At 36.8% G+C, this 25,315-nt stretch overlaps 1 protein-coding gene across 3 annotated transcripts in view; it reads right to left on the bottom strand.

Moving 5' to 3' along the window:
- Positions 1-25,315, bottom strand: part of LOC106071377 (neuroglian-like) — a 232,569-nt gene that overhangs the window by 193,834 nt on the left and 13,420 nt on the right. For all 3 annotated transcript variants that reach the window (XM_056024540.1, XM_056024541.1, XM_056024542.1), the window contains exons 2-3: positions 20,173-20,278; positions 8,391-8,543 (exon numbers count right to left, since the gene is read on the bottom strand). In XM_056024540.1, coding sequence (XP_055880515.1) covers positions 8,391-8,543; positions 20,173-20,278 — 259 coding nt within the window. The remainder of the gene's footprint in view (positions 1-8,390; positions 8,544-20,172; positions 20,279-25,315) is intronic.

The raw sequence follows: 25,315 nt of genomic DNA, 5'->3' as shown, positions 1-25,315 counted from the left end.
CCTATGTATACGCAGCCTCCTTGGACCTCACCAAGGCTTTCGACACGGTCAATGGTTTATGGAGGATTATGACCAGACTCGGATACCCAACTACGCGCCTAACCATTCTCAAGCAGTTTTATGTGGGACAGATTAGACACAATGCTGACCTGTCGATCATTTCCAATAGAAAATGGCGTGAAGCAGGGCTGTGTACTTGCTCCTACTCTATTCACTATCTTTTTTGGCGTAGAGCTTGTCATGCGCATCTTCTTTTGGTGTTTTCCTTTGTGTACCATAAGAGATTGTGAGTTTTGGTTTCTAGGAACGCGCTTTTGTTGATGTCATTTTTGCTTCCTTGTTTTACTTCTGTTGTGTGATGAGGCTGGAGCTCTTGTGCGAGTTTCGTTTCTGTGTTTCCTCCCCAGTATTGGGTAAGTCAGTTATTTACTTTATTAGTCTTCGTTGTGTAGCTCGAAATTCGTTGGTCCTATGATTGTGTGGACGGCGATCTCAAGGAATATGTATTTTCTGTAATAGGGACGCAGGCTTGGGACTATGTTGGAATCAAGCTTGATTCACAGTTTGTTTTGTTATGGCTCGTGTATCTAAGGCCTTGAGTGTAGGCTGTGTCGTGATTGAATTATGGCCTCGAGTTGAAGGTGTGAGATATTTCGTTGCATAATATGTATACCTGGTGTTTCCTTTGAACATACTATTGACTTTTATTTATCACTCATGTTATCATATTTCATACATTCATTAAATTGTTAAAGTACAACCTTGTTGTTAACTAATGGACATTAACTTACGTTAGCCTTAATATCATTCACCATGAACAACTGTTGGTATTCACTAAATGTTCAGTTGAATAACTTTTATTCAATGTGTGTATTGTACATGCTATTACCTTTATGTTCTTGCGTTACTCTGTTCAGGTTGGGGATACGGGACCATAATATCATACCCTAGCTAATCTGAAATCCCACCTGACAATGTTGGGTCAAATGCGGCAGCGATTGCACGAAGGCATCGACATCAAGTTTCGTTCAGACGGCAATGTGTTCAATCTGCCACGTCTACTATCCCATACAAAAACAAAAGAAATGGTCATAAAGGAGCTTCTCTATGCCGATGATTGCGCCCTGCTAGCTCACAATGAACATGATCTCCAGATCGCGGTGAACGAATTCGCATACGCTGCAACCTTTTTCTGTTTATCTATAATTCTCAAGAAAACAGAAGTCATGTTCCAGAAGCGACCCAATAAAACTTACTCAGCCCCAAAGATCACCGTAAATGGTCGTCCCTTTAACGTGATAGAACACTTCACATATCTAGGAAGCATGGTATTCAATAACACCTCGCTTGCAAGGAAATTGATAACCGTCTGGCCATGGCCAGTAGTGCTTTTGGACGCCTCCAGGAGGTAGTCGACATAACAGAGGTGCCCCACGGAAAGACCAGCTTAGGCGCTTGCCATAGCAGACAAAGAGAGCACCTGGTTGCATGCGGCCTCAGAACGAGACAGCTGGAAGTCACTCACGAAGGCCGCGGGATGCACATTTGAGACCAAAAGGAATTCCGCTGCTGAGGACAGACGCAGACGGCGAAAAGAAAATCTTAATCGACTATAGGCGGACAATGGTTATGCTTGCCATGGTTGTAGGAAAATATGTAGGTGACAGCTGGGGCTACGTATCGACGTGAAATATTGCATTCCTCATTAATCTTCGGACTCGAAGACAAACTTTATTATTATTTTATATGTATATTAGGTCTTGGCGTTGAAAAGTAGATTTTTAAGTAGAAGATATTCAATATTGTATAGATAGTAGATCTAGTGAGTCTGATCTAGACTAGCTATAGAATTTTTATAGATCTAGAATCTATATAGAAAAATCTAGATAGGAGATGTAGGCATATCCCAATTAGACCTTATAAACTTTATTCAGGTAGAACTAGATCTAAACTAGTAACAATCTAGCTTCAAGATAAAATCTATATTTCTAAACAAATTTCCATCTGAAATGTAAATCTAGATATAGATTCGACCTACTAATGACAATTATATACTCTTAAGCGAGCAATTCTTGTATGTAGGCTATATATATTTATATTTATAATAGCCTGTCATTACCCGCTGCCTGCGGGTCCTAGTTTGTGTTTACTAATCTAGTGGATTTGATTTAGATGTATGTTAAACTTAGCTAATGATCCTTTCAAGTTTTTCTCTTTCGCTACAAAAATAAAATTAGTTTTGCGAAAATAGGTTTACATTCATATCTATTAAAAACGAAAGGAGCGATATATAAATACGATATAAAGTACAGTTAAAACGGGTTTACCCGATTTGTTAAATGTATGGTATCATAAGTGAGTCAGGACGTTCTGAATTCGCAGATATATGGAAAGAATCTATGTAAAAAAATGCTTTTGAAACACAAATTTGAAGGTTAATTTTATAAAATAATGAAATCAATGGACTATATTTTATATTTTCATGTGTCAAAGTAAAAAACTATCTGCGCAAAATGTAGTTCTTAAAATTAAATCTAGATCTAAATACTTTCAATCTTTTTCATGTCAACATTGTAAACAAAGCCTAGATCCATATAATACTATAGCTTAAATAGAGTCGGTGAACTTTTTTTTGAGGGTCTTAAGTTTGTTTTAGGGCTACAATACATACACTACGGTCAAAGTTAGTACCCAAGGAATATTTCTGCCAAGTTTTATCAAGATTGGTCAAACGGTTTTGATGTCTATTCATAACATACATACATACGCCTCACATTCTACTTTATAAAGTAGATATATATTTTTTATTTCGAAAACGGCTCTAACGATTTTCTTTTAAATTTCAAGGTATGTGCATATTAGTGAGAAAAAAATTCTGAACTCATTGGCCATATCGGGAAAATTCGAGGTCGACCGTTATATCGATTTTAAAATGCCTCATTATCGAAAATTTAATTTTGGCTAGAATGTTTCATGAATGAAAATTTTCCGTGACGTGAACGGGAAAACGCTGCTTACGTCACTAGGCTTACCGCAGTACACTAAAATATTTCTTCGCAAACAAGAACAAGTTTTAAAGAATCAATAGACCTAATTAAACATTTGCGCACAATCTTACTGTAGATTTATTTCATATGGAACTATGAAAGAGAAGTAAAGCTTTTGATAAAGTTCACCACCATAGTTAACTTAAAAAATTAAAATATTTTGGCATTGTTGGTCCATTGCGTCAGTGGATTAAAGATTTTCTGACTGTAATAATAAATGGCTTTAAATCAACACCAATAACAGTACCTCAAGGAAGAGTCTTAGGTCCACTACTATATTTAATTTACATAAACGATTTACCAAATTGCATTAGTTCAGGAACAAAAGTCAGATTATTCGCAGACGATTGCATAATATATAGAACAATAAAAACAACACAAGATACAGAAATTTTACAAAGAGAATTAGATGAATTACAGAAATGGGAATCAAATTGGAGCATGTCTTTCCATCCAGAAAAATGTCAGTTACTAAGAGTAACAAAAAAGTTAAAACAAATTAATTCCATTATCTTATTCATGGTAAACCAGTAACACAAACTAAATACGCAAAATACCTAGGTGTTATAATCAATGAAAAACTGTCATGGAATCCCCATATTGATGAAACTATCAAAAAATCAAACAAAGCATTAGGGTTTATTAGAAGAAATTTCTATAATTCAAATAAGAACATAAAACTAAAATGTTATTTGACCTTGGTTTAAGCCAATAATAGAATATGCATCCTCTGTTTGGGAACCCTCAAGAAAACAATAAGAAACTGAAACAGACACAAAATAGAGCAGTGAGATTCATAACAAACGAATATTCAGATTTGACTAGAGTAACACCTTTAGTTAAATCACTAAATTTAGAAAGCCTTCAGGACAGAAGGCTCAAAAGTAAAGTAGCAATTATACATAAAACACTGAACCATAATCTTCAAATACAAAAACAAAATTTAATACTCAAAAAGACACAAAGATAACAAGATACCTCTCGTACCATATGCTAGGTCAAATTTGTACAAATACTCCTTCTTCCCTAGTGCTATTAGAGCATGGAATGGGTTGCCTGAGCTAGCCAGAAAACCAGTGACTTGGCAGAATTTAAGTCATTGGTTAATATGCATGACTGAATGCATGACGCGTAGGACGTAATCATCTTCTTTTTTGAAGTAACGTCTGTATTATATAAGACAAGATAATTATTATATAAGATAAGATAATGAAATTAAATGTGCCGATGTGTTTTAAGTCCTTAATGTGAGCTTGCGCTCCCAGAGCTATTTTTTAATGTGTATTTTCATAGGCTATAGCTGTTCTGTATATTCTTTTTTATAGGTTAGTGTCAGATTTATTATTTGTACTTCCCCCTATTGTTATATGGGTTAGTGCGGGATAGTATAAAAGTTGAGTGTACAGTTGACCAGCGGTCAGTAAAGTATATCACTGTCTGTGTGACTGTTGGTGATCTTAGTGATCTGGCATATGATTATTAAATCAGTTTAATTATTCTGTACCTGGGACGGCCTGTAAGTGTAGAAATATTTTATATTTTCTTTTACTAGATCTATGTCACACTGTGTGTAGATATGCTAGCTATATTTTAATTTAGTTTTATTTTCTAGTTGGCAGTTGTTCCCAACATGCTGTATTAAAAATGGCGGCGACCAGCTTAGCCTGATATGAATATGTTGTTCATGCTCTAGATCTAGTAGAATATAGGATTTTGTATTTATAGTTTTGCATTTATGTATTGCAGACTATTAATACTGCTGAATATAGATCTAGCTGCTGAATATAGCTGCTGAATATAACTTCTGTGTTATTGCTGCTATTACTCTGCTGCTTAGAATCTAGGGAATCTAGTGTTATTTTGATTTTGTTTCTGTAGTGTTGCCTTAGTCTTAGTCGGCTTAGTGGCTTAGTTATAGTCTGTTTCTGTTCTTAATGAATTCTAATAGTAAGGTACTCATTACTAAGGTATTCTTGTTTTAGTGTTAGTGTAGATCTAGTGATTTAGTTAGTTGGTTTTATCAGTTTGTGTTAGATAGTTGGTTTGTTTTGTGTTTGTAGTGGAGTAGATTTAGAGGATTTTAGTTAGTTGTAGGGGTTAGTGTATATATTATATTTTATTATTGATTTATTTTTGTATATGTAAATAAAGTTTCATTTTGTTTATTTATCCTAAATCCTAAAGTTTGTTCTTGCTTTCATTTAGTTTAGGTTAGTATGTCTGGTTACTTAGGTGACTCTAGCCCCTTGGTCGTAGACTGAGGTGTCACAGATGAAACCCACCCAGTAGCGCTAACATCTGCCTACTGTTAATAATTTAATGTTGAGCAGAGAAAAGGTTTCACTCAGCGCCTCCTGACCTGCTCACATTAATACATTGTTGACACTTTAATTGCGTAGAGCGGTGTAGATACCTTTTACTTTGTTGTTTATTTTGCTTGTGACCTCCAGCTGTCTCGTTCTGAGGCCGCATGCAACCTGGTGCTCTCTTCTATGTCAGCTAAGGCAAGTTGGCGCCTAAGCTGGTCTTTTAAGCGTTTAAATGTTACGTCGACTAACAAAAAAAAATGCTTTTGGCATACGTTCAACAGAGATTCATCTCCCATACAGGATACTGCTCTGTCCAGCGTAACTATCAGACTTAAAGAATTCCCTCTTTACAGAGGCCGCGGATACACATTTGAGACCAAAATAAAGTCTGCTGCCGAGGACAGACTCAGACGCGAAAAGAAAATCTTAATCTACCACCGGCGGACAATGGTTATGCTTGGAGTGGATGTGGCAAAATATGTAGGGCACAGCTGTGGCTGCGTAGACAAGGGAAATACTGCATTCCTCATTAATCTTCGGACTCGAAGACAATCCTATTATTGTTATTATTTTGCTGGTGAATTATTACCATGTGTTCATGCTTCGGTGTTTACTGCCCCGTACCAAAACAAAGGAAATGGTCATAACACAGCTTCTCTACGCCTTACTTTCTCACTCTGAACATGATATCTAGCTAGCAGTGAACGAGTTTGTGTACGCTGCAGCCTCTTTTGATTTAACTATAAACCTCGGTAAAAAGCTTGGAGTTAGGGCGTGGAGAAAGAAGGACAAGGAGAGATCTGAATGGAGGGATGTGTAAAAGCAGGCAATATCCCTCCACGGGCTGTAGCGCCACTGGGATGGATGGATGGCAAAAGCCGGTATGACGGTCTTATAGTCCGACAGTCAGGCTGGGCAGGGCACGTATCCCGTATGGGGGACGAACATATTGTTCGGCGTAACAGAGTGCCCAACGGAAACGTTTCTTAAGAAAACTAATGTAAGGATTTAAGTCTATTAAGAAAAAATGCCTGTTTTACTCTATAACGTAGAGATTTGTGTCACTTGATGTTTCGTACTAAAGCCATAATGAATATACTAACTGCATAATTAAATGTCTGAACCTAACCATCTGAGAAGTAACACTGCAAAGACTTTCTTCCAAGCCAATAATAGTAGGCCTACAAGAGTTTTAAGCAAAAAATGCATTGTAAAACTATAAGACGGACTTGAGCTGTGGTTTGTCTAGACTGTAGGAGGACTTAAGAGACTATACTTAATCGCCATGTACAATTACATTTAGAACAGAACACTAAAGCAACTCTTCAGATAAGTAGTCTTACCCGATCTCTCATTTTCGTAATTACAAAAATATTCCCAAAATTGCTTCGGGTATAAACCTTCCTTAAGAAATTATTTAACCGAGCGAGGCGAGGCCACCTGGTACTGTCATTAAGTCCGAAGATTAATGATGAGTGCAGTGTTTACTATTTGTTTGAATGTTTCACGAATCACATGTGCCCATGTGGTGATATGACTACGCCTACGGTATACGCAGAACCGTGAATGGCGTGAACTGCATACGCAGAACCTATTGCAACTTGACGCCTTTTGCAAGTTTGTCTGCTGTGCTGCACGAGATGTAAAAAAAATATTGTAGTTTCTAAAATTCTAGATCTATTCCACTTAATTTATTAACATAAATCTACAAATCTCATTTAAAATATGTAGCTCTAGATCTACTAGATTACCAACGCATTCATACAGATTCTATTAATAAATAGATGTAAATTAGATCTATACGGTGTTAACTCAAACTCACAAACCTTCATTTCAAGAAACAAAACAATTTCTTCCTTATGATTCCACACTATTCTCCATACCTTGCCCATTCTAAGCCAACTACAGTGGTACTGAACATCGGAATGTTTAGTTTCTAAATCTTTAAGTAGTTCTTGGAACTGCCTGTGTAAGACCCCTAGCCCTAATAAGGTTAATCACTGCGATAATTGGGTGAATACATGCAATGGCCTTAGGTTGTCTTTGAGTAATTCAACACAATGAGTACCTCTTAGAATGTACTCCCTGGATGAAAATAAATATGTGTGTTGTCTCATGTACGTCAGTATTTTCCTCCAATGCCACAGCGAGTACCACAAATAATCTTTCCTTGCATTGTGAAGCTGGTGCATCCAATTTTCAGCTTTTCAACACGCATAACTAGAGTTCTCCTTGACATAGTAATTCTATCAAATGTCTTTTTCTGTTCGGGACACATACTATTGGCTGCGCGTTACAAGCATGCTTTAATAAATTCACCATCTGAAAACGGACTTGTTCCATTTGACAATCTTGTGGCACAGCATCGAATGAACGCTGTGGCAGCTTCTTCTATTTATAATTGTTTGATGAAAACCATTTGCTGCTTTGTTCATTTATTAAACAAACTCTAGACTTTTAGTTTTTTTTTCATTTGTGAAATTGCATCTAAAATCAGGATGTTTCTTTTTGGTGATGTTTTAAATTGTGCTTTTTAAAAACCGCGATTGGTTCAAAACACAACAAGCACACTGCTTTACCATGAAGGCTAGTTTAAAAAAAATACCTAGCCGACAAAATTCAACGTTAAAACACTAATTCATCTTCTTTTTTTTTTTTTCTTTTTTTTTTAAGCATTCGGGATTAAAAGCAAAAACTCTTTTGGAATCTATTCCAGTATTGCAAATTAGAATTTTCTTCGTTTACCGCTAGGCCGTGTTTAAAATTTCAGAATCATAGAGACTTTTTTCTTTAGCATCAGAATCGACAATATAAAATAATATAAAATAATATAAACTGCAAACAGAAGTTTTATAATTGTATAGATTCTCTGTAAGTGTGCGCGGGCCGCATAAAACGCTCTGGCGGGCCGCATGTTGCCCGCGTGTCGTAAGCTGCCCACCCCTGGTTTAAAATAATGTATAATCAAATTTATGTTTTGATGAAGTCATTACTTAAAGATCTATGACTGTATTTAAGAAACGTTGAGACTCACGTTCCAAAACTATTGGAGGCAAAACATTGATAGATGCCTTCGTCTTTATCTTCAGGACTATTAATAATGAGAGTACCAACAGCTTTCTGTAAGACCACTCTTTCATCGTTCCCCTCTGGCGAGTAGGCTGCGTCTGCTCTTTTCCAGGTGTACCTGGGGAGAAGGTTGATTAGAACAATCAAAGTGTTCAAGTGTTGCTCACTGTTGGATAGAACAATCAAAGTAGGGATCTAGTAGGGATCTAGTAAAGATATAGTAGTGATCTAGTAGATATATATATATATATATATATATATATATATATAAGTGATCTAGTAGTAATCTAGTAGAGATACAGTAAAGATATAGTAGTGATCTAGTAGAGATACAGTAGAGATATGGTAGTGATCTAGTAGAGATACAGTAAAGATATAGTAGTGATCTAGTAGTGATATATTAGTGATCTAGTAGTAATCTAGTAGAGATACAGTAGAGATATAGTAGTGATCTAGTAGTGATATATTAGTGATCTAATAGTGAACTAGTAGAGATACAGTAGTGATCTAATAGTGAACTAGTAGTAATCTAGTAGAGATACAGTAGAGATATAGTAGTGACCTAGTAGTGATATATTAGTGATCTAATAGTGAACTAGTAGAGATACAGTAGTGATCTAATAGTGAACTAGTAGAGATACAGTAGTGACCTAATAGTGAACTAGTAGAGATACAGTAGTGGTCTAATAGTGAACTAGAAGATATACAGTAGTGATCTAATAGTGAACTAGTAGAGATACAGTAGTGATCTAATAGTGAACTAGTAGAGATACAGTAGTAATCTAATAGTGAACTAGTAGAGATACAGTAGTGATCTAATAGTGAACTAGTAGAGATACAGTAGTGATCTAATAGTGAACTAGTAGAGATACAGTAGTGAACTAGTAGAGATATATTAGTAATCTAGTAGTGAACTAGTAGAGATATATTAGTGATCTAGTAGTGATATATTAGTGAACTAGTAGAGATATAGTAGTGATATAGTAGTGATATAGTAGTGATCTAGTAGAGATATAGTAGAGATATATTAGTGATCTAGTAGTGAACTAGTAGAGATATAGTAGTGATCTAGTAGTGAACTAGTAGAGATATATTAGTGATCTAGTAGTGATATAGTAGAGATATAGTAGTGATCTAGAAGGAATATAGTAGTGATCTAGTAGTAAACTAGTAGAGATATATTAGTGATCTAGTATTGAACTAGTAGAAATATATTAGTGATTTAGAAGTGATCTAGTAGAGATATAGTAGTGATCTAGTAGAGATATAGTAGTGATCTAGTAGTAAACTAGTAGAGATATATTAGTATTCTAGTAGTGAACTAGTAGAGATATAGTAGTGATCTAGTAGTGAACTAGTAGAGATATATTAGTAATCTAGTAGTGATCTAGTAGAGATATATTGGCGATCTAGTAGTGAACTAGTAGAGATATAGTAGTGATCTAGTAGTGATCTAGTAGAGATATATTAGTGATCTAGTAGTGAACTAGTAGAGAAATAGTAGTGATCTAGTAGTGAACTAGTAGAGATATATTAGTGATCTAGTAGTGAACTAGTAGAGATATAGTAGTGATCTAGTAGTGATCTAGTAGAGATATAGTAGTTATCTAGAAGGAATATAGTAGTGATCTAGAAGGAATATAGTAGTGATCTAGTAGTAAACTAGTAGAGATATATTAGTGATCTAGTAGTGAACTAGTAGAAATATATTAGTGATTTAGTAGTGATCTAGTAGAGATATATTAGTGATCTAGTAGAGATATATTAGTGATCTAGTAGTGATCTAGTAGAGATATATTAGTGATCTAGTAGTGATCTAGTAGAGATATATTAGTGATCTAGTAGTGATCTAGTAGAGATATATTAGTGATCTAGTAGTGATCTAGTAGAGATATATTAGTGATCTAGTAGAGATATAGTAGTGATCTAGTAGGGATCTAGTAGAGATATGGTAGTGATCTAGTAGTGAACTAGTAGTGAACTAGTAGAGATATAGTAGTGATCTAGTAGAGATATAGTAGTTATCTAGTTGTGATCTAGTAGTGAACTAGTAGAGATATATTAGTGATCTAGTAGAGATATAGTAGTGATCTAGTAGGGATCTAGTAGAGATATGGTAGTGATCTAGTAGTGATCTAGTAGTGAACTAGTAGAGATATATATTAGTGATCTAGTAGTGAACTAGTAGAGATATAGTAGTTATCTAGTAGAGATTTATTAGTGATCTAGTAGTGAACTAGTAGAGATATATTAGTGATCTAGTAGTGAACTAGTAGAGATATAGTAGTGATCTAGTAGAGATATAGTAGTGATCTAGTAGAGATATAGTAGTGATCTAGTAGAGATTGTAGAATATTTGTATTACACAAATAACAAACTAGTGTTTAAGAGGGAAGACATATTAGGAACTCCATTTATTACGTAAACACAAGCGGTGTTGCACTGACGCGCTAGTGTGCAAATGTACATATATTACTATTATGTTACATCTCTCTTCTTTAATTTAGAAAATCTATTTATCAGAATAACTAACAAACTAGTCAACTAAAAAGTCTAATCAGTTCATCACAAATCAAGTCTCTTGGGTTTGTTAACTATTCTGCCTGAGCGTGTTACATAAGGTTCATTTGGTCTAGAGGTGTTAGAAGAAGCAGTGTGTAGTGGCGGCTCAAAATCTAGTGTAGTTTGTAATCTTGGACTCTCTAGATTTAGTGGTTCTGGTTGTTCTGAGATGTCATCTGGAAAGTCATAAATATTGTCAAATCTGTTTGCTTTCTCAGAAGACTTTCTGATGTGTATTCTGTTTCTTCTGTAGACCTTATTTCCACTTTTGACATTATACGATCTAGGCTTAGAATGCTTCGAAACTACTGTTCCTGGTTTCCACTCAGAATTAAGTTGCATTCTGACTGCCGTTCCACACCTGCTACAATCCCTAACTGTCACTTCAATGTCTGCATTCATGCCTGGCCAATACATGACTTCTCTGGCTCTCTGCTTACACTTGACTATTCCTAAGTGAGACTTGTGAATCAGATTTAGCATGTATTTACGTAAGCTTGGTGGCATGACTATTCTCAGACCTTTGTATATAATACCATCCGAAGTTGATAACTGGTCTCTTGAATCCCAATACGGCCTGACTTCAATTGGAGTCTCGCTTCTTGTGTCTGGCCAACCAGTCATAATTACTTCCAGAAGCATTGAAAGTTCCTTGCTTGTACAGTCTTTAATTTCATTGTATTTCGAATCACTTACAGAGATCATATGCACTGAATCATCTGTAAATTCACATGTCTGTGTATCAGTATTTGGTAGATGTGCACGAGAAAGTGTATCGGAGATAAACATTTCCTTGCCTTTTCTGTAACAGACTTTCAGATCATACCACTGCAGTCTTATTAGATATAGTAGTGATCTAGTAGTGATCTAATAGAGATATAGTAGAGATCTAGTAGAGATATATTAGTGATCTAGTAGTGATCTAGTAAAGATATAGTAGTGAACTAGTAGAGATATATATTAGTGATCTAGTAGTGAACTAGTAGAGATATATTAGTGATCTAGTAGTGAACTAGTAGAGATATATTAGTGATCTAGTAGTGAACTAGTAGAGATATATTAGTGATCTAGTAGTGAACTAGTAGAGATATAGTAGTGATCTAGTAGAGATATAGTAGTGATCTAGTAGAGATATAGTAGTGATCTAGTAGAGATACAGTAGATATATAGTAGTGATATAGTAGAAATATATAAGTGATCTAGTAGAGATATAGTAGTGATCTAGTAGTGATCTAATAGAGATATAGTAGAGATCTAGTAGAGATATAGTAGTGATCTAGTAGTGATCTAATAGAGATATAGTAGAGATCTAGTAGAGATATAGTAGTGATCTAGTAGTGAACTAGTAGAGATATATTAGTGATCTAGTAGTGATCTAGTAAAGATATAGTAGTGAACTAGTAGAGATATATATTAGTGATCTAGTAGTGAACTAGTAGAGATATAGTAGTTATCTAGTTGTGATCTAGTAGTGAACTAGTAGAGATATATTAGTGATCTAGTAGAGATATAGTAGTGATCTAGTAGGGATCTAGTAGAGATATGGTAGTGATCTAGTAGTGATCTAGTAGTGAACTAGTAGAGATATATATTAGTGATCTAGTAGTGAACTAGTAGAGATATAGTAGTTATCTAGTAGAGATTTATTAGTGATCTAGTAGTGAACTAGTAGAGATATATTAGTGATCTAGTAGTGAACTAGTAGAGATATAGTAGTGATCTAGTAGAGATATAGTAGTGATCTAGTAGAGATATAGTAGTGATCTAGTAGAGATACAGTAGATATATAGTAGTGATCTAGTAGAAATATATAAGTGATCTAGTAGAGATATAGTAGTGATCTAGTAGTGATCTAATAGAGATATAGTAGAGATCTAGTAGAGATATATTAGTGATCTAGTAGTGATCTAGTAAAGATATAGTAGTGAACTAGTAGAGATATATATTAGTGATCTAGTAAGGAACTAGTAGAGATATAGTAGTTATCTAGTAGAGATATATTAGTGATCTAGTAGTGAACTAGTAGAGATATATTAGTGATCTAGTAGTGAACTAGTAGAGATATAGTAGTGATCTAGTAGAGATATAGTAGTGATCTAGTAGAGATATAGTAGTGATCTAGTAGAGATACAGTAGATATATAGTAGTGATATAGTAGAAATATATAAGTGATCTAGTAGAGATATAGTAGTGATCTAGTAGTGATCTAATAGAGATATAGTAGAGATCTAGTAGAGATATAGTAGTGATCTAGTAGTGATCTAATAGAGATATAGTAGAGATCTAGTAGAGATATAGTAGTGATCTAGTAGTGAACTAGTAGAGATATATTAGTGATCTAGTAGTGATCTAGTAAAGATATAGTAGTGAACTAGTAGAGATATATATTAGTGATCTAGTAGTGAACTAGTAGAGATATAGTAGTTATCTAGTAGAGATATATTAGTGATCTAGTAGTGAACTAGTAGAGATATATTAGTGATCTAGTAGTGATCTAGTAAAGATATAGTAGAGATCTAGTAGAGATATAGTAGAGATCTAGTAGAGATATATTAGTGATCTAGTAGAGATACAGTAGAGATCTAGTAGAGATATAGTAGTGATCTAGTAGAGATATATTAGTGATCTAGTAGAGATACAGTAGAGATCTAGTAGAGATATAGTAGTGATCTAGTAGAGATACAGTAGAGATATAGTAGTGATCTAGTAGAGATACAGTAGTGATCTAGTAGAGATACAGTAGAGATCTAGTAGAGATATAGTAGTGATCTAGTAGAGATACAGTAGAGATATGGTAGTGATCTAGTAGAGATATAGTAGTGATCTAGTAGAGATATAGTAGTGATCTAGTAGAGATATAGTAGTGATCTAGTAGAGATACAGTAGAGATCTAGTAGAGATACAGTAGTGATCTAGTAGAGATACAGTAGTGATCTAGTAGAGATACAGTAGAGATCTAGTAGAGATATAGTAGTGATCTAGTAGAGATACAGTAGAGATATGGTAGTGATCTAGTAGAGATATAGTAGTGATCTAGTAGAGATATAGTAGTCATCTAGTAGAGATACAGTAGAGATCTAGTAGAGATACAGTAGAGATCTAGTAGAGATACAGTAGTGATCTAGTAGAGATATGGTAGTGATCTAGTATGGATCAAGTAGTGATCTAGTATGGATCAAGTAGTGATCTAGTATGGATCAAGTAGTGATCTAGTATGGATCAAGTAGTGATCTAGTATGGATCAAGTAGTGATTTAGTATGGATCAAGTAGTGATCTAGTATGGATCAAGTAGTGATCTAGTATGGATCAAATAGTGATCTAGTAGAGATATAGTAGTGATCTAGTATGGATCAAGTAGTGATCTAGTATGGATCAAGTAGTGATCTAGTATGGATCAAGTAGTGATCTAGTATGGATCAAGTAGTGATCTAGTATGAATCAAGTAGTGATCTAGTATGGATCAAGTAGTGATCTAGTAGAGATATAGTAGTGATCTAGTAGAGATATAGTAGTGATCTAGTATGGATCAAGTAGTGATCTAGTATGGATCAAGTAGTGATCTAGTATGGATCAAGTAGTGATCTAGTATGGATCAAGTAGTGATCTAGTAGAGATATAGTAGTGATCTAGTAGAGATATAGTAGTGATCTAGTAGAGATATAGTAGTGATCTAGTAGAGATATAGTAGTGATCTAGTAGAGATATGGTAGTGATCTAGTAGAGATACAGTAGAGATCTAGTAGAGATACAGTAGAGATCTAGTAGAGATACAGTAGAGATCTAGAAGAGATATGGTAGTGGTCTGGTGGGATCAAGTAGTGATCTTGTAGAGATATAGCAGAGAGCACGACGGTGCTGAATCAAACCACCCTGAATGTCGTACTGCCTTAGTGACAAGAGAAGTAGCCAGATGTAGATATTGCTGCCCTGAGTGACAAGAGAAGTAGCCAGATGTAGATATTGCTGCCCTGAGTGACAAGAGAAGTAGCCAGATGTAGATATTGCTGCCCTGAGTGACAAGAGAAGTAGCCAGATGTAGATATTGCTGCCCTGAGTGACAAGAGAAGTAGCCAGATGTAGATATTGCTGCCCTGAGTGACAAGAGAAGTAGCCAGATGTAGATATTGCTGCCCTGAGTGACAAGAGAAGTAGCCAGATGTAGATATTGCTGCCCTGAGTGACAAGAGAAGTAGCCAGATGTAGATATTGCTGCCCTGAGTGACAAGAGAAGTAGCCAGATGTAGATATTGCTGCCCTGAGTGACAAGAGAAGTAGCCAGATGTAGATATTGCTGCCCTGAGTGAAACGCGACTTGCAGAAGAAGGACAGTTAACAGAAGTTGGCGCAGGCTAAACGTTCTTCTGGCTCGGCAAAAATAGTAAGGAAAGACGTGAAGCTGGTGTATGCAATGAAATCCAAATTAATCAACATGTTAGCAGGATTACCAAAAGGCATAATTGACCATTTTATGACCTTACGCCAACCCCTGACCTCAAGTCGACATTCAACTGTAATAAGTGCCTATGCCCCAACTATGTCCAACCAAGACAACATCAAGGAAACTTTCTACTCGGATCTGAACTCTGCAATAAACAAAACGCCGAAAACAGACAAACTCATAATACTGGGCGACTTCAATGCCAGGTTAGGCTCTGACTGGAAAACCTGGAGTAATGTTCTGGGCAGACACGAAGTTGGTCACTGCAATAGCAATGGTGTATTGTTACTAGAAATGTGCACAGCCCACAAGCTGACAATAACAAATACTCTTTTCCAGCTACCTCACAGACAAAAACACATCATGGATGCATCCCAGGTCCAAGCACTGGCATCAAATAGACTTCATCATTGTCAGACAGTCTGACAGGTCCAAGCACTGGCATCAAATAGACTTCATCATTGTCAGACAGTCTGACAGACAAGACATCAAAGTCACTAAAGCATTATGCGGAGTGGACTGTTAAACTGATCATCGCCTATGTTAAACTGATCATCGCCTTATCTTATCTAAGCTAAAAATATGCATCAAACCACCTAGACGGCCCCAAGAATGCAAGCATGCAAAGCGCCTAGATATTGGTAAGCTCACAAACCCAGATATCAAGCAAGAGCTCATCAACAAACTAGACAGTGAAATTAAAACCCTGCACATGAACAAGAAAACAGCTGAAATAAACTAAGGGATTCTGTGTACTCTTTGGTTAGCAGCGTCAAAACGCAAGCTCCAAGATTGGTTTGACAAAAACAATGTGCAAATTGAACAGCTTTTAACACACAAGCAACATTGCTTTAAGGCCTTTCTGTGTAATCCAGCTTGCCCCCAAATCAGAGAACGCTACACTATTGCCAAAGGAGAGGTCCAGCGGAACCTGAGATTCATGAAGGAGTCATGGTATAACAAAAAAGCAGAAGAAATCCAGTCCTATGCTGACAGTAAAAATGCAAAAATATTCTTCAATTCAATCAAAGCTTTTTATGGCCCTCAGCAAAATGGCTCACCCCCATATTCAGTGTTGACAGACTCTCACAGACAAGAAGGATATACTCGTTGGCTGGGCTGAACACTTCAGTACCGTCCTTAACTGTCCATCAAGCATTGGCGCCGAAGCCATCGCACGCCTTGAATAAGTCCCCGGCTCAATGAAGTAATGATTGCCATATTCAACCTTTCAACTGGTAAGGCACCGAGACAAGACTCAATCCTTGCTGAAATATTCTCACTTGCAGTTCAGTGCTGACAATTAAACTAAATGAAATCTACCTGATAATGTGGGAACAAAAGAAACTAACATAAGAGTTCAAAGACGCCTCCATCATTCACTCTACAAGAGAAAGGGAAATAGAAAGTTATGCGATAACCATCGTGGCATATCCCTCCTATGCATTGCTGACAAGATTCTGGCTAGGGTGCTATTAAACATAGTACAACACCACATAGAAACTGGCCTACTTCCGGAGAGTCAATGCGGCTTCAGGCAGGTTAGAGGCACGGTTGACATCATCTTTGCAGTCCGCCAACTCCATGAGAAATGTAGAGAGCAATATTCAAATCTCTATACTGCATTCATAGTTTAGACTAAAGCTTTTGATAACGTCAGCTGTGATGGCCTTTGGGAAATCATGTCCCAATTCGGCTGCCCGGATCAATTCATAACAATGGTGCGCCAATTCCATAATGACATGCAAGCGAGAGTCTAAGACAACGGAGACTACTCCAAGCCTTTCCCTGTCTCAAATGGTGTGAAGCAGGGCTGTGTGCTGCCTCCAACGCTTTACAGCATAATGTTCACCACCATGCAGAAAGCATTGAAGTTGGCATACGATATCGCACTGATGCAAGTTTATTCAACGCCCAAAGACTCAAGGCAAGGACCAAGGTAAACTATGACTGCATCAGAGACCTGCTATTCGCAGATGACTGTGCCCTTAATGCAGCAAACGAAGAAGACCTTCAAAAGAGCCTGTCCCTCTTCGCTAACGCCTGCAAAAATTTTGGCCTCACAATAAATGTAAAAAAGACAGAAGTACTGCACCAACATACCCCAAATAAATCTGTCACAGAACCAGACATTCTCATAAATGGCCAGAAATGTCAAAAAGGTCTATCTGGAAAGCACTCTATCAGCAAATGCCAACCTAGATGATGAGATAGACTTCCATGTTGCATGAGCTAGTGCTGCTTTAGGAAACTTGAAGGATAAGTGTGGCAATGGAGAGGACTCAGCATATCCGCTTAACTGAAAGTCTATAATGCTATTGTGCTCCCTTCACTCTTATATGCATCAGAGTCCTGGACTTTATATTCCCGCCACATCAAAAAGGTAAATTCCTCCTTCCACCTACGCTGTCTAAGGAAAATTCCCAAGGTGCATTGGTTTGAAAATTCCTAAGGTGCATTGGTTTGACCACATATTAGATACTGAAATCCTATAGTTGTCCTGCATGAACAGTATCAATGCAACACTAAAAAAGGTCCCAATTTCGATGGATGGGGGGGGGGGAGAAATTGTAATCGCCTTCCCAATCGACTTCTGTACGGGGTGCTGTGTGCAGGAAAGCGCTACCGGGGGGGGGTCAATATAAATGCTCTTAAGAGCTCCTTCAAGGAGTCGGATATTGACATTAACGGCTGGGAAGCACTAGCTCTCGATCACTTCTCGTGGCGTGAAGCTGTGAGTTTCGGAGTTTCAAGATTTGAAGCAGGAAGATTGCCTAGAGTGAAAAAGCTGAGAGAAGAAGCAGGCCTCTCTGCAACCGACCAAACCCACCCATGCGATGTATGCGGCCGGCTAGTGTCCAAAAAAGTGGAGAACCACCAGAGCCCTTCGAACTATCAAACGAAGTAAAACAAGGCTTTGACCTAGCACCCACCACACTGCTCAGTATCATGTTATGCAGACAGATGCATTCACAAATAGAGATAACAACGCGATAAATATAACATACAGATTTGATGGTGGCCTATTCAAACCGAGGCGGCTCAAAGCAAAATTTAAAAAAAAAACAGTAAATCCGGGACCTGCTATTTGCTGACGACTGTGCCCTTAATGCCTTCTATCAAAATGGTCTACAGAGCATCGTCAGTGACTTCTCAAACGCATGTTCAGACTTTGGCCTTACCATTAACACAAAAAAGACTAAAGTCTATATTTGCTTGCTCCACGTAAAGCCTACTCGGATCCAAGCATCAAGATAAATGTACATGATATAAATGCAGTGAACAGATTCACCAGAAACGGAAAGATCGATAATGAAATCGACCTGCGTATCGCCAAATACAGTACATCATATGGCACTATTTAAAAAGATCAGGAACAGACGAGGTATCACCACAAACAAGTTAGTCAAGCTGTCATCCTCCCTACATTGCTCAATGTCTTAGAAACCTGGACAGTAGCCTATACAGCAAACATGCACACACAAAAAACTGAACCACTTCCACAAGACATGTCTAAGAAAAATACTAAATGTCAAATGGCAAAAAATACCAGATACTGAAGTTCTTGGAAGAGCGGATCTGCAAAGCATCCACACAATCCTGATGCAGTCCCAGCTTCGATGGGTAGAACACGTCTGCAGAAAGGAAGACCGCCACATCCCTAAACAACACCTGTATGGCCAATTAAAGGAAGGAAAGCGCTCACAAGGTGGACAAAGAAAAAATTTCTCTGAAGGCGTTCAGCATAAACTCAGCCACCTTGGAGACAGAAGCACATGATAGAGCATCATGGCGCCGCATTGTGAAAACTGGCGCACAAATTGCTGAGGAAAAGAGAACAACGCTGGCAGAAGAAAGGCGCCAGAGAAGAAAAGCAAGAACAATGATACTAGCTTCAGCTGGAATATCCTGCCCAGTGTGCAGCCGAACATTTCAGGCTCACATAGGTCTCACCAGCCACACGAGCCCTCAGCCCCCTAGATGACAAAAGAGTTCATCATTGAACCACAATGGACGAACTAAAGTAGTGATTTAGTAGTGATCTAGTAGTGATCTAGTAGTGATCTAGTAGAGATATAGTAGTGATACTATGTGCTGCTTCTTCCCTCGTGCAATCAGAGCATGGAATGGGTTGCTCGAGTCAGCCAGGAAAACCAGTGACTTGGCAAAATTTATGTCATTGGTTAATATGCAAGACTAGATTCATGGCGAGCAGGACGTAATTATCTTCTTTTTTTCAAGTAACGTCTGTATTATATAAGATAAGATATAGAGATCTAGAAGAGATATAGTAGTGATGTAGTAGAGATCTAGTAGAGATATAGTAGTGATATAGTGGAGATAGTATATTATAGATGTATATTAATCAATTATACAAGTATTATCAACATGTATTTATTGTCACAGGTTGGCTGCCTTGTCGTGCGGTATACGCACTGGACTGTTGTTCGGACTATTGTCCAGGGTTCATTATCCTACCCTCTGCCCCGTCGTTCTGCGGGTGGTTTGGACTAGGAAGTAAATTATCCTCAACTATGAAGGAACATCCGAAACATGTCAAAACAAAACCCAGTGTCCACACACCCAATGTCCACGCACCCAGTGTCCACACACCCAGTGTCCATGGACCCAGTGTCCACACACCCAGTGTCCACTTACCCATACCCATTTTATTTTGTTTCATTAAAAATGTGGTTGCAGCTTTAAGTACTAAGTAAACATAATGCCTAATTACTCTAGACTTACGATGGAGCTGGCTCACCACTGGCTTCACATTCAATCTTCACCATTTCATTGACTTTGTACAAAATATCCTTTGGTCCTTGTTTTGTTATTTTGGGTGGTCTGGTCTCTGGTACAAAAATAACAAGGAAGGAATTTATTTCAGAAATAGTTTAGTTACATTTTATTATAAGTATCTGTTGACCAAGCCTCGCTAAGTATATTAGTCAAGGAAGGATAGAGGGATATTTTCCCAAAATCCTCTTAGCGATTCTCTTTTGGGATGCCCAATTGGCAAACGGAAAACGATGATTGCGAGATTTTGTTCTTTGACTAGAAAGTCAGTGCCCCCCCCCCCTCCTCCCTATAGTCTCACCAATCGTTTTAGTATAGAATTCACACAATTTGTATACGAATTTATTACTTATGTTAATAATATATACTAATTATTTATATTTCAACCTATTTTTAGATTATTTCGCCCCCCCCCCTCCTTCTAGTATTTTGGCCGATTTGGTAGGGTCGGGAGGGGGCGATGGCATCAATCCGCCCCCCCCCCACCATAAACTTTCGAGTGGGGGGGGCGGTCCTATTTATTTTGTAGAAATCACATATTGCTAACAGAATCAATTAAATATCTATATGATTAAAACTTGTTATTGGTATTTTAACCGGTCTTTATATTATGTCGTTCATCTGTTGGCCAATTGGAAGGGGAGGAGCGAATACCTCTACTGCCCTTCCCATCTAAACCCTTTGAGTGGGGGGGGTCCTACTTTTATGGAGAAATCATAGTATGTGAACAAAATTAGTCGAATATCTATATAATATAAACAGGTGGAAGTGCGATACATGCAATCACCTTCCCCTTATCGGACAAACCAATATTTTTTCTTTTTGTATTATAGTATTATAGTAAGAAATTACAAAATTTTAAAAATCTGTCACTAATATAATTTATATATGCTATAAAGTAAATTCTTATATCGAGTCGCCCAACCCCTATTCTTTAATGCAAAATGCAATCATTAGCAGAAATTATAAAAAGGAGCGACGATTAATCGTTTTCATTTTACCGCCATCCCCTTTTCCAGACAGAGTTTGTGTAATTTCCCATGAATTTATCATAACTATTTTAAGAAAGAATTTGCTTTGGAAAAGTTATAATTCAAACGAAATTTTTCAATATAACAGTCACGGTTGAGATGAGTTCAAAAGCCAGATAATCTTTTCCTAGTCGACTTTTTCCAACCTTTACTCTATCTCATATTTTTCTAGTTAAATAAATTTAGGACTATAACTCACAATTTATGCTTGAATTTTATTGAATATTATTAATCGAATTTTTTTTTTCGGCGGCAATCCTCAAAGTCTTAATCTAAATATGTGAGGTAACTTATCTTTTCAAAGAACAAATCGGTTGTATTTACAATGTATTAAGGGACTATAAATTCATATTGGAATATTTTTCCTCATTATTCAAAAGGTCCTTTATAATAGAATGAATAATGAGCTGTAGGTCAGGAGAATGCGTTACTGCAGTGAAGAATGCCAGAAAACGCTTTTAGCGTCGAGGCTTCGCCCCGAACCTCACTGATGAATAATAAGCTGTAGATGTCGGAGAATGCGTTTCTGCATTGAAAAATGCAAGACAACGCTTTTGGAGTCGGGGCTTCGCCCCGAATACCACTAATAAATAATGAGCTGTAGATGTCAGGAGAATGCGTTTCAGCCTTGAAAAATGCAAGAAAACGCTTTTGGCGTCGGGGTTTCGCCCCGAACCCCACTGAGGAAGCTTACAGCGCTCTCCCAGACCCCCAAATTTGCAAGAGAAAGGCCTCAACATGACTGTTTTTTTTTTTTGTTCTGTTTTTTTTCGCCGAACATTTAGAAACAGTATTATTTTATTCTCATATATCGAATATATATATATATATATGATTTACGCACGTTTATGCATAGGGTTAGGGTTTACTGGGCGTTAGGGTTAGGGTTTGGAAAAAAATCGCCCCCCCCCAATCCAAAGTTCTGGATCCGCCAGTGATTTAAAATACACAATTTTTACAACACTTCACTATTAATAGTAAGAAGTAAGAACTGTTTGAAACTATTAAGAATGGGAGGTAATAACTCCTCTTACAGAAAATATTTAAACCTGCCTTTTTACCTGAATGGGTGGCCCAGTTCGGGTTTCAAACAAACTATCTTTGTAACATTGTTTATTGCTTGTTTTGTGAGGTAGAATTGTGAATTGTGAACAATTTCAAATTGTTCCGTGAATGGGTGTGGGAGAAATAACGTGTACAAACTTTTTACCAGACAGAGAGAGCTGACATAAGCTTTGTAAAATAATAATAATAATTTATTTATAAAGCGCTGTTAACAAACAAAATGTAGGCTCAAGGCGCTGTGATAACATTACAAACAAAAACAAGAGAGCTAAAATGACAAACTAATCTAAAAAAGTTTTAAACAGATAGGTCTTAATGTTCTTCTTAAAAGTGGTGTAGCATGTTGTCTGTCTGAGATCAATGGGGAGTGAGTTCCAAACGTTTGGTCCGAGCAGTGAATAAGCCCGCAGACCGTAGCTTTTGATGGAGAAACGTGGAACCACTAAAAGCGTTCATTGAGCGCAGGGCTCTCTGAGAGACATATAGAGTGATCAATTCGCTTAGGTAGAAGGGTATTTCTTTGTTATAGATACACTGATGACAAAGTGAAGCCAACTTGTAGTCGATTCTCGCTTTCATGAAGAAGAAATTCGCAGAGGAGTTAGTACCAAACATATCCTGAAGATATTGTCATGAATCAAGTAGGAGAAATGCATCATGTTGTCCACTATAATCAAGCCTTGATCTAGGATTGATCGGAACATAGTAGTCAGATAGATCAGGATCTGTATAGGTTACTATTTAATAAAACTTGTTCAATACCTAGAAACTATATCAAAATTGCGTCTATATAAAGGATTCTTTATGTAGACGCAATTTTGATATTCTCTATTAGTTTAATGGTTACAGCTTGGTCTGGAGAAAGTTTTACACTTTACTCTGTTGTCGTTTTGCTGGGGAATTATTACAATGTGTTCAAGCATTGACGTCTACTGTCCCGTGCCAAAACAAAGGAAATAGTCATAACACAGCTTCTCTACGCCTTACTTGCTCATACTAAATATGATGCCCAACTCGCAGAAAACGAATTTGCGTAACAGAGATGCCCCACGGAAACGCTTCTTTAGAATACTAATGCAATGTTTTTAAGTCTCTTAGGAAAAAATGCGCCATTTTACTTTGTTAAAAAAAGTACATGTTTTACCCAATAACGTAGAGATTTTGCATCACTTGTTGCTTCGTACTAAAGCCTTAATGAATATACTAATTGCAATATTGAAAGTCTGAACATAACGATTTTAGAAGTTACGCTTCAAGACTATCCTCCAAGCCAATAATAGTCGAATAGTTTTATACAAAAGATGCAATGTAAAACGACACCACGTGAGCTGTGTTTTTTCTTCCTCAGAGACTTTCTATTCTAATAGCCATGTACAATTACATTTAGAACTAACAGAACACAAAAGCAACTCTTTAAGTTGGTAGTCTTTACCCAAACGTTTATTGTCGTAATTACAAAAATATTCCCAAAATGACTTCGGGTATAGGCCTTTATCTTTCCTTAACCGCTCAACCGAGCGAGGCTTTAGTACATGTTATTGAGAAGTTAGAATTTCAAATTGCTAACTATTATGGTTGGAAAATGGGCTGATAGGTGTTCAATATACATCGAACTTGTCGAACAAGGGGGTGTCACGTGCGCAGTATAGCGTGAATGTGGAATGGTGCGAATGCGTGTTGAAAGGGTTAGATATAGAGGAATCCAAAAATGGAGCTTTGTAAACAAAGTTATTATTGATATATTGTTACTCAATATTAAAGTCTTCATAATCTACTGCTGCCTAATTACCACACGAAACTTAAAGAGGGCAAAGTCATTCAAAAAACCGTACAAGAATGGACTCAAGACAACATTCTCAAACTACGGGGTTGTCTAGACTGCACCGTAAAGAGCAAACAATTGGAACTGAAAACAAAAGGAATGGGGGAATCATACCTTCGCGATTATTTTGCGATTAAATTGCGTTATCATCAATTTGAAAAAACTCACCAGTCAACCTTAGGGTTTGGTGATGGAGGGAAGCAATAAGCGGAGAATCATCTCTACCTCTCCTCCCCTGAATTCTGTGATGTCTATATTATATAATGACTCAGGAGTCATGTTTTTCACACATTCTCATGATTGTCATTTTTTTCCATTTAGTCAGCTTTTCTTTAGTTAGAATCGTTATAGTTGCTATTTTTTGTAATGTTACCGATAGCCCATAGCCTAAGGATGAAATATATATTTTTTTTTTTCAAAATTAAAGTCGCTAATTAAAGAGTGCCTAATTTTCGGTACCTGATTTTCCGCCTTGTCAAAAATTGCCTAATTATCCGGTGCCTAAATTTCCGGTTGCCTAAATATCCGGGTGCCTAAATTTCCGGTGCCTAAATATCCGGTGCCTAAACATCCGTATATATATATATATATATATATATATATATATATACGGTGCCTAAATATCTGGTGCCTAAATTTCCTAAATTCGTTCAGAATTACCGCACGAAACTTAAAGAGGGCAAAGTCTGCAACATTTTCAAAAACTTCAACCCAATAAAAGCTGGTGGGCCTGATGGAATAAAAGGGCTGAACCTTTCCTAGAGATTTGTCCCACTTCATTACTAAACCAGGAGATACTATCTGTCTGGAAGTCGTCCCTAATTGTACCTGTGCCAAAGGTTTCCAAACCAAAAGAAATGACTTTAGACCTGTTTCACTTACTTCCATTGTGTCTATATGTTTAGAAAAACTGGTTAAAATGTTTCTTCTGAATGGTCTTTGTAGTAAGTTGGACCCTTTACAATTTGCTTACCAAAAGGGTAAAGGTGTAGACGATGCCATCCTAAATATTTTAAATAGCGTCTATAAACATCTGGACTTACCTAACACTTATGTAAGATTGTTCTTTATTAATTTCTCGTAAGCTTTTAATACCATACAACTTCATTTACTTATTGAAAAATGAAAGCTTTGAAGATTAGTTCATATATAATACTGTGGGTTAATGAATTTT

This window comes from Biomphalaria glabrata, chromosome 3 (genome assembly GCF_947242115.1).
Source record: "Biomphalaria glabrata chromosome 3, xgBioGlab47.1, whole genome shotgun sequence".
Taxonomy (NCBI): domain Eukaryota; kingdom Metazoa; phylum Mollusca; class Gastropoda; family Planorbidae; genus Biomphalaria; species Biomphalaria glabrata.
Note: the sequence above shows the minus strand (reverse complement) of the source record. Positions and strands in the feature narration are given on the sequence as shown.